This window comes from Solanum verrucosum, unplaced genomic scaffold (assembly GCF_900185275.1).
Source record: "Solanum verrucosum unplaced genomic scaffold, falcon-dt-bn FXZP01000062.1, whole genome shotgun sequence".
Lineage (NCBI taxonomy): Eukaryota > Viridiplantae > Streptophyta > Magnoliopsida > Solanales > Solanaceae > Solanum > Solanum verrucosum.
In genome coordinates this window covers 6,110,011-6,119,477 of record NW_026020477.1, presented here as the reverse complement: position 1 = coordinate 6,119,477, position 9,467 = coordinate 6,110,011, and the positions used below count along the sequence as shown (strand labels likewise).

The 9,467-nt window shown below is 30.7% G+C and overlaps 2 protein-coding genes across 4 annotated transcripts in view; both read right to left on the bottom strand.

The window, feature by feature from the left end:
- Nucleotides 1-9,467, bottom strand: part of LOC125809142 (tRNA nucleotidyltransferase cca2) — a 244,098-nt gene that overhangs the window by 182,042 nt on the left and 52,589 nt on the right. The window lies entirely within an intron of this gene.
- Nucleotides 1,145-6,884, bottom strand: LOC125809176 (lignin-forming anionic peroxidase-like). 2 transcript variants are annotated; one of them, XM_049488832.1, is made up of 5 exons: nucleotides 6,631-6,884; nucleotides 6,399-6,515; nucleotides 1,894-1,968; nucleotides 1,643-1,808; nucleotides 1,145-1,545 (listed from the first exon to the last, which is right to left on the bottom strand). In XM_049488832.1, the coding sequence occupies exons 1-5, from the start codon at nucleotides 6,841-6,843 to the stop codon at nucleotides 1,157-1,159; spliced, it is 960 nt and encodes a 319-aa protein (XP_049344789.1). In that variant the 5' UTR covers nucleotides 6,844-6,884; the 3' UTR covers nucleotides 1,145-1,156. The 2 variants fall into 2 exon arrangements, with proteins under 2 accessions (XP_049344789.1, XP_049344790.1); XM_049488833.1 differs by lacking the exons at nucleotides 1,145-1,545; nucleotides 1,643-1,808; nucleotides 1,894-1,968 and adding exons at nucleotides 5,440-5,948; nucleotides 6,043-6,208 and having other exon boundaries at nucleotides 6,324-6,515.

The following is a 9,467-nucleotide window of genomic DNA, read 5'->3' as shown; positions in this document are numbered from 1 at the left end:
TTATAATATAGCCACAAAAAAATTATTTTAAATTTTTTTCTTACATTAAGGAATAAAAGAAAAAAATAAAATAAGAATAAGAAACTCAAATAATGATAATCAAAGAAGTCAAAAAATAATTTATGTATGGAAAAGATTAAAATATACCTTGAACTTTGCTAGAATGATCATATATACCCCTAAATGTTTTTAAAAAAATTAAAGGTTAAATATATAAATTTAAAACTAATTTTTTCACTCCCATTAAATGAAGGGTATATGTGACTCCTGCCGCTAATGTTTGATACTTTTAGACTGCTGGTGGGGTACGTAGAAAGTGGATGCAGGCAACTTGTGTAGAACACCACGCTATAAAAATTGGACTTTGGAATGGTTAATTAAACAAAAAGGATAGCATCTAATAGTTTAATGTCAAAATAATTATTATTTGTCAAATGTGAGTATTATAATTATTTATATAGTCATACATCATCAATTCTTTGACATTGCCCTTTCGTACCAATGATTTGATAATATCTAATTTGTAGGATAAAATTATGAAATGTCAAAATCAATAGTCAATGGGATTAAAATATTACTTTTGGAGAACATTTCGTTTTCCATGCTCAATAAAATCTATTACGAAAGAGATAGTCATTTTAATTTGTTTTAATAATGATAACGATCATAGTCACAGTTTAATGATATTTTTAAAGTATCTTAACAAGTTATGAATTACTATAGTTATTTTTCTGTTGACTTCATTATGGTAGGGTAAAATTAAAAAAATACAATGAAATAAATTTTAATTTATCGATTACAGTAGTCGAAAACTATAACAAAATTCCAATTGCACATTAATAGTCGAAAAATTTATAGTAATGTTATATATATATGCTGATAGCATAAAATTTATTTATATTATCTTAAATTGAGATAACAGATTAATCATAATTATGATTAATGTGTTTCAAAATATTTAAGCTTAATTATGTATTAAAAATGGAGCCAAGTAATTACATTGCTAAACATTAGCTAGAACTTAACTACTTCCTTAAAGCATAACGAAGATTTTATTTCATTATATTCCTGAAACAATACAAAAAATATATAGGGAAAAAAATCAAATGAATACAAATAAACTTAGCAATTATACAAGTAATAAGCTTTCGAAAAATCAATTTATAGCTCCACAAACAGTTCTTATGATCCCATTTTGACCAGTTAGAGGACTAATATCTCCCATTTTAATCATGGCTGCAGCAAAATCAGAGGCAAATGCTCGAGGGCTATTGCTATATTCTAAAACAATATCATCAGTAGATCCTCCACTCAAAAGAACTTGATCAGATTGAAGAAGACCTTTTCTTTGCCTCAAATTCTTGAAGTAGTTGTTATCCAATTGATTAGGTGTTACCATATCAAGTGGAGCTAGGTTTCCATTTTGATCTTCTTGAGGACACTGACGTCTTCTAGTGCTAGCAAATCCAGCATCAATGTCTGTTCCATTGCTATAAATTCTATCACGGAAAAGGAAGCATTGTGCTTGTCCAATTGAATGTGATCCTAGAATTAATCAGAAAATTTAAAAAGTTAGAACTTGTTATAAATATGTACAAATAATCTATATATGATCGATATCAATAATTTGATCGAGTTTTACCTGATAAAGCAACCATATCCCTTGTGCTAAGGCCTTTGTTGTCAAAGCCAGAAATAAGCCTACTAAGAGGATCGAAAGGACCGGGAAGATCAGTTTCTGCAAGAGTATGACTTGCAGTGGTTGAATCTCTTCTTCCGAGTTTCATTGTCCATGATGGACCGCCAACCTGATTGTTATTAACGTAACATTAATTGGTTAGAATAAAAAAAAGTTTCTTCTTTTCATAGTGTGAAAAAGTGAAATGTACTTACGAGACTTGATGCATCTCTAGCAGCAACTGCAAGTATGTCAGCACACGATACAACTCCAGGACATGTTTTCTCAACCTCTCTTTTGCATCTTCTATAATACCAAAGCCTCTAACTGATCCAAGATTTGGCAGCGCAGTCTTCTCGCTGACAATCGTTGGAGTGTCATCAAGCAAGAGAGAAGCATCACAACCCTATAAAAGTTAAAGCCGCAAATTATATATAATTAGTATTAGTATAATATTATGCATGTCATCAAACCAATAAATTAAAAGTAGTTCGATAAACATATAGATTAATGTATATATCCAACTTGACCAAAACAATCATGGAAATGAAGACGAATGAGGGATGTAGCCATACGACGTTCGCTTGAAATTGCTTGTCTTATACTTGTACGAATAGTGGTGAGAGCATTAGGGCAAGTTCGGTCGTAAAATGTGGAAGAAAGTTGTGCATGGCATTGCATGGTAGAGAGTAGAAGAAGAGAAAATATAGCAACAAAAGAGTTGTTTGAACTTGTCATTTTGAAATTAAAATGCAAAGTTTGTTGAAAGAATTATAGATGTTTATTATCTTTGTGATGTGTTGAGGGAATAATAATGTTTCACTCAAATATTTATAGGCATAAAAACACGTTATTTTAAATCTCTTTGGTCACTATTGGCTGCCAATTGCATAAAAACACGTCTTTGCTATTCTTTTGACTTGTTCTAATCTCTTTGGTCACTATTCGCTACCTATTGTTGTACTGGACTTGTAGGTGAAATGGATCCGTACCATGTGGGATGGGGTGGGGACAGGGCAATGATTATTAGGAATTCAAAAATATTGACATAAGCTTACAAATTATTATATATTAAAAAATTATTTTATATAAACAATCTATATCGAAAATCTAGTGTATAAAAAGAATTATGTGACATCTTACTTATTCCTAGCTACGGTTGTGTACTGGTCGATTCAGTTTGGTTTTGAAGTATATTAGTTCGACCCATCGATTATCAGATTGTAGAAATGCTAAACTGTTATAGAACTATTAAGATATTAGTTTATCGGTTATTGGTTTATTAGTTATTAATCATTATCGATTTAACTTTTAAGATTTGAAAAAAAAAATTTGAAAATCACTTAGAAACTAGGTGAGAAATCAAATGAACCATACACAGGAGTTGATCGACCGATTGTCTTTTCCTCAAAAGCAAACACTGTCACATTGTACAATAATCGTAAATTTGAGACAACCTGAAATAAAGATATGAAACTTAACTCTAAGTCGAGAACTTTATATACCGGATAGTACAAATATAATATTTTTTATTTACTATCGGGTTGTTAGTTAGCCCGTTAAGTAAAAACCTAAAACCGTTAGAATCGATAGCCCGACGAAAAAAAATTAAAATTGTTACCGAAATCGCTAATCCAATGATCCACTATCGATAAGTTAATAACTGTTTTTCAATTCAAACTATCAGTTTTGATTCGATTTTGAAACTATTCCTAAGTTCTGTCAAGCTAGAAAACTTCATGATTATATATTTTGTATTTTGTATTATAATGGAATGACATTTTCCAATAATGTAACATAGATTTGGTCATTACGTTGAAAGTTAACTGGTGATATCATCATTAGAATAAGAATTAGTGAAGCTCCAGCTAGCAAGCATTTACAGTAGAATATTATGCATGCATTCTTCAATATTATATATTCTGATTTTATTTTTTTAATTATTTTCAACATTATCAGAGTAATTTCAAATAAAGTTCAATACATTACAATTTAATATATATTTTTTATTTAACTTAATTATTAATATTATAACTTACTTGATTTGATATAAATATTAAGTTTAAAACAATTTTACTAGACACAATCTACAATATGCACCGTAATTTGCGAGTTAGTTTTTATCTTGTTACTTCATTCATTTTTGGTTGCTACACCATGTTACACCCCAAGTTAACGCGTAAGAACATGGCTTATAGTAAATAGAATATATTTTTTACTATTGTTGTTTGTTTAATTTATTTTGTTCAAAGTACAATTACATTATTTGAAAAAGGGGAAATGCTAAAATATATATGTCATCGAATTTTGAGAAAAAACTCATCTATGTCATTCGTTAAGTGTTTGACTTATCTATGTCATTTTAGTTAATAAATAATGGAATGAATGAGCTTTTTCTCAAACGAAAATGACATAGATAAATTGAATTTTCAATGAATGACATATATGAGTCTTTTCTCAAAGTTCGACAGCATATTTGAACCTTTTATGTTTGAAAAAAGAACAAAATCACTCTTTATTCAATGATTTGACATTTTAAGAAACATTCAAGATCCAACTTTTGAATCGGAATTCGACCCCAACCTAAGACTTGACCCCGACTCCCGACCCCAACATCCGATCTGAGTACCGTGTGGTTTGATACTCACCCCTTGCTTCTACAAATTTTTGTAGGTTACGAGCCTGGATTTTTGTGGTACTTGTCATTCTCTTCTTTTCCAAGGCTTCTCGTGGAGGTTTGTGAGGTAGATGCTTGTCATTTCAGCGGACCTTCTTACTCCTATTTATGATCTTGTTCTATTCTAGAAACAATGTCATTTTAGACTTGTGTTTTCTTTTGAATCAATTGTAATACTTTAGAGGCTTGTACACGTGACAACCAGATTTTGAGGGTATTTTTGAGTTGATTATAAAATTTCCGCATTTTATTGTAATGATTGAGTTTTAGGCTGATTTGTCTTGGTGGGATAAGACGAGTGCCATCACATCCATTTTCGGGTCGTGACATTGATACTTTTAGACTGGTGGGTACGTACGGAGAAAGTGGATGCAGGCAACTTATGTAGAACACCACGCTATAAAAGTTGGACTTTGGAATAGCTAGTTAAACAGAAAGGATAGCATCTAATAGTTTAATGTCAAAATAGTTGTTATTTGACAAATGTGAGTATTATAACTATTTATGTAGTCAGACAATATCATCAATTCTTTGACATTGCCCTTTCGTACCAATGATTTGATGATATCCAATTTGTAGGATAAAATTATGAAATGTCAAAATCAATAGTCAATGGGATTAAAATATTACTTTGGGAGAACATTTCGTTTTCCATGCTCAATAAAATCTATTACGAATGAGAGTCATTTTAATTTGTTTTAATAATGATACCTATCATAGTCATTGCTTAATAATATTTTAAAATTATTTTAACAAGTTATGGATTACTGTAGTAATTTTTCTGTTGACTTCATTATGGTAGGGTAAAATTAAAAAAATATAATGATATAAATTTTAATTTATCGATTACAGTAATCGAACAACTACAACAAAATTCCAATTGCACATTTATAGTCCAAGAATTTATAGTAATGTTATATATGCTGATAGTATAAAATTTATATATATTATCTTAAATTGAGATAAAAGATTAATTATCATTATAATCAATGTGTTTCAAAATATTTAAGTTTAATTATATATATTAAAAATGGAGCCAAGTAATTACACTGCTAAACATTAGCTAGAACTTAACTACTTCCTTAAAACATAACGAAGGTTTTATTTCATTATATTCCTGAAACAATACAAAAAATATATAGGGAAAAAATCAAATGAATACAAATAAGGTTAGCAATTATACAAGTAATAGGCTTTTGAAAAATCAATTTATAGCTCCACAAACAGTTCTTATGATCCCATTTTGACCAGTTAAAGGACTAATATCTCCCATTTTAATCATGGCTGCAGCAAAGTCAGAGGCAAATGCCCGAGGGCTATTGCTATATTCTAAAACAATATCATCGGTAGATCCTCCACTCATAAGAACTTGATCCGATTGAAGAAGACCTTTTCTTTGCCTCAAATTCTTGAAGTAGTTGTTATCCAATTGATTAGGTGTTACCAAATCAAGTGGAGCTAGGTTTCCATTTTGATCTTCTTGAGGACACTGACGTCTTCTAGTGCTAGCAAATCCAGCATCAATATTTGTTCCATTGCTATAAATTCTATCACGGAAAAGGAAGCATTGTGCTTGTCCAATTGAATGTGATCCTAGAATTAATTGGGAAATTTAAAAAGTTAGAACTTGTTATAAATATGTACAAATCTATATATGATCGATATCAATAGTTAGATCGAGTTTTACCTGATAAAGCAACCATATCCCTTGTGCTAAGGCCTTTGTTGGCAAAGCCAGAAATAAGCCTACTAAGAGGATCGAAAGGACCGGGAAGATCAGTTTCTGCAAGAGTATGACTTGCAGTGGTTGAGTCTCTTCTTCCGAGTTTCACTGTCCATGATGGACCGCCAACCTGATTGTTATGAACGTAACATTGATTGGTTAGAATAAAAAAAAAATACTAACTATAGTTATGAGCATAAAAAAGTTTCTTCTTTTCATAGTGTGAAAAAGTGAATTTCACTTACGAGAGTTGATGCATCCCTAGCAGCAACTGCAAGTATGTCAGCACACGATACAATTCCAGGACATGTTTTCTCAACCTCTCTTTTTGCATCTTCTATAATACCAAAGCCTCTAACTGATCCAAGATTTGGCAGCGCAGTCTTCTCGCTGACAATCGTTGGAGTTTCATCAAGCAAGAGAGAAGCATCACAACCCTATAAAAGTTAAAGCCGCAAATTATTTATAATCAATTAGTATATATTATGCATGTCATCAAACCAATAGAAGTACTTAGATATATAAACATATAGATTAATGTATATATCTAACCTGAACAAAACAATCATGGAAATGAAGACGAATGAGGGATGCAGCCATACGACGTTCCCTTGAAATTGCTTGTCTTATACTTGTACGAATAGTGGTGAGAGCATTAGGGCAAGTTCGGTCGTAGAATGTGGAAGAAAGTTGTGCATGGCATTGCATGGTAGAGAGTAGAAGAAGAGAAAATATAGCAACAAAAGAGTTGTTTGAACTTGTCATTTTGAAATTAAAATGCAAAGTTTGTTGAAAGAATTATAGATGTTTATTATCTTTGTGATGTGTTGAGGGAATAATAATGTTTCACTCAAATATTTATAGGCATAAAAACACGTTATTTTAAATCTCTTTGGTCACTATTGGCTGCCAATTGCATAAAAACACGTCTTTGCTATTCTTTTGACTTGTTCTAATCTCTTTGGTCACTATTCGCTACCTATTGTTGTACTGGACTTGTAGGTGAAATGGATCCGTACCATGTGGGATGGGGTGGGGACAGGGCAATGATTATTAGGAATTCAAAAATATTGACATAAGCTTACAAATTATTATATATTAAAAAATTATTTTATATAAACAATCTATATCGAAAATCTAGTGTATAAAAAGAATTATGTGACATCTTACTTATTCCTAGCTACGGTTGTGTACTGGTCGATTCAGTTTGGTTTTGAAGTATATTAGTTCGACCCATCGATTATCAGATTGTAGAAATGCTAAACTGTTATAGAACTATTAAGATATTAGTTTATCGGTTATTGGTTTATTAGTTATTAATCATTATCGATTTAACTTTTAAGATTTGAAAAAAAAAATTTGAAAATCACTTAGAAACTAGGTGAGAAATCAAATGAACCATACACAGGAGTTGATCGACCGATTGTCTTTTCCTCAAAAGCAAACACTGTCACATTGTACAATAATCGTAAATTTGAGACAACCTGAAATAAAGATATGAAACTTAACTCTAAGTCGAGAACTTTATATACCGGATAGTACAAATATAATATTTTTTATTTACTATCGGGTTGTTAGTTAGCCCGTTAAGTAAAAACCTAAAACCGTTAGAATCGATAGCCCGACGAAAAAAAATTAAAATTGTTACCGAAATCGCTAATCCAATGATCCACTATCGATAAGTTAATAACTGTTTTTCAATTCAAACTATCAGTTTTGATTCGATTTTGAAACTATTCCTAAGTTCTGTCAAGCTAGAAAACTTCATGATTATATATTTTGTATTTTGTATTATAATGGAATGACATTTTCCAATAATGTAACATAGATTTGGTCATTACGTTGAAAGTTAACTGGTGATATCATCATTAGAATAAGAATTAGTGAAGCTCCAGCTAGCAAGCATTTACAGTAGAATATTATGCATGCATTCTTCAATATTATATATTCTGATTTTATTTTTTTAATTATTTTCAACATTATCAGAGTAATTTCAAATAAAGTTCAATACATTACAATTTAATATATATTTTTTATTTAACTTAATTATTAATATTATAACTTACTTGATTTGATATAAATATTAAGTTTAAAACAATTTTACTAGACACAATCTACAATATGCACCGTAATTTGCGAGTTAGTTTTTATCTTGTTACTTCATTCATTTTTGGTTGCTACACCATGTTACACCCCAAGTTAACGCGTAAGAACATGGCTTATAGTAAATAGAATATATTTTTTACTATTGTTGTTTGTTTAATTTATTTTGTTCAAAGTACAATTACATTATTTGAAAAAGGGGAAATGCTAAAATATATATGTCATCGAATTTTGAGAAAAAACTCATCTATGTCATTCGTTAAGTGTTTGACTTATCTATGTCATTTTAGTTAATAAATAATGGAATGAATGAGCTTTTTCTCAAACGAAAATGACATAGATAAGTTGAATTTTCAATGAATGACATATATGAGTCTTTTCTCAAAGTTCGACAGCATATTTGAACCTTTTATGTTTGAAAAAAGAACAAAATCACTCTTTATTCAATGATTTGACATTTTAAGAAACATTCAAGATCCAACTTTTGAATCGGAATTCGACCCCAACCTAAGACTTGACCCCGACTCCCGACCCCAACATCCGATCTGAGTACCGTGTGGTTTGATACTCACCCCTTGCTTCTACAAATTTTTGTAGGTTACGAGCCTGGATTTTTGTGGTACTTGTCATTCTCTTCTTTTCCAAGGCTTCTCGTGGAGGTTTGTGAGGTAGATGCTTGTCATTTCAGCGGACCTTCTTACTCCTATTTATGATCTTGTTCTATTCTAGAAACAATGTCATTTTAGACTTGTGTTTTCTTTTGAATCAATTGTAATACTTTAGAGGCTTGTACACGTGACAACCAGATTTTGGGGGTATTTTTGAGTTGATTATAAAATTTCCGCATTTTATTGTAATGATTGAGTTTTAGGCTGATTTGTCTTGGTGGGATAAGACGAGTGCCATCACATCCATTTTCGGGTCGTGACATTGATACTTTTAGACTGGTGGGTACGTACGGAGAAAGTGGATGCAGGCAACTTATGTAGAACACCACGCTATAAAAGTTGGACTTTGGAATAGCTAGTTAAACAGAAAGGATAGCATCTAATAGTTTAATGTCAAAATAGTTGTTATTTGACAAATGTGAGTATTATAACTATTTATGTAGTCAGACAATATCATCAATTCTTTGACATTGCCCTTTCGTACCAATGATTTGATGATATCCAATTTGTAGGATAAAATTATGAAATGTCAAAATCAATAGTCAATGGGATTAAAATATTACTTTGGGAGAACATTTCGTTTTCCATGCTCAATAAAATCTATTACGAATGAGAGTC

What these genes read in the sequence shown, in the direction of transcription:
- LOC125809176 (XM_049488832.1), bottom strand. Translation starts at nt 6,843, where the DNA reads ATGACAAGTTCAAACAACTCTTTTGTTGCTATATTTTCTCTTCTTCTA. An exon ending in TCCATGATTGTTTTGTTCAG is followed by an intron (nt 6,516 to 6,630) that starts GTTAGATATATA and finishes TAACTTTTATAG; the next exon opens with GGTTGTGATGCTTCTCTCTT. An exon ending in TAGAAGATGCAAAAAGAGAG is followed by an intron (nt 1,969 to 6,398) that starts GTTGAGAAAACA and finishes TGCAAAAGAGAG; the next exon opens with GTTGAGAAAACATGTCCTGG.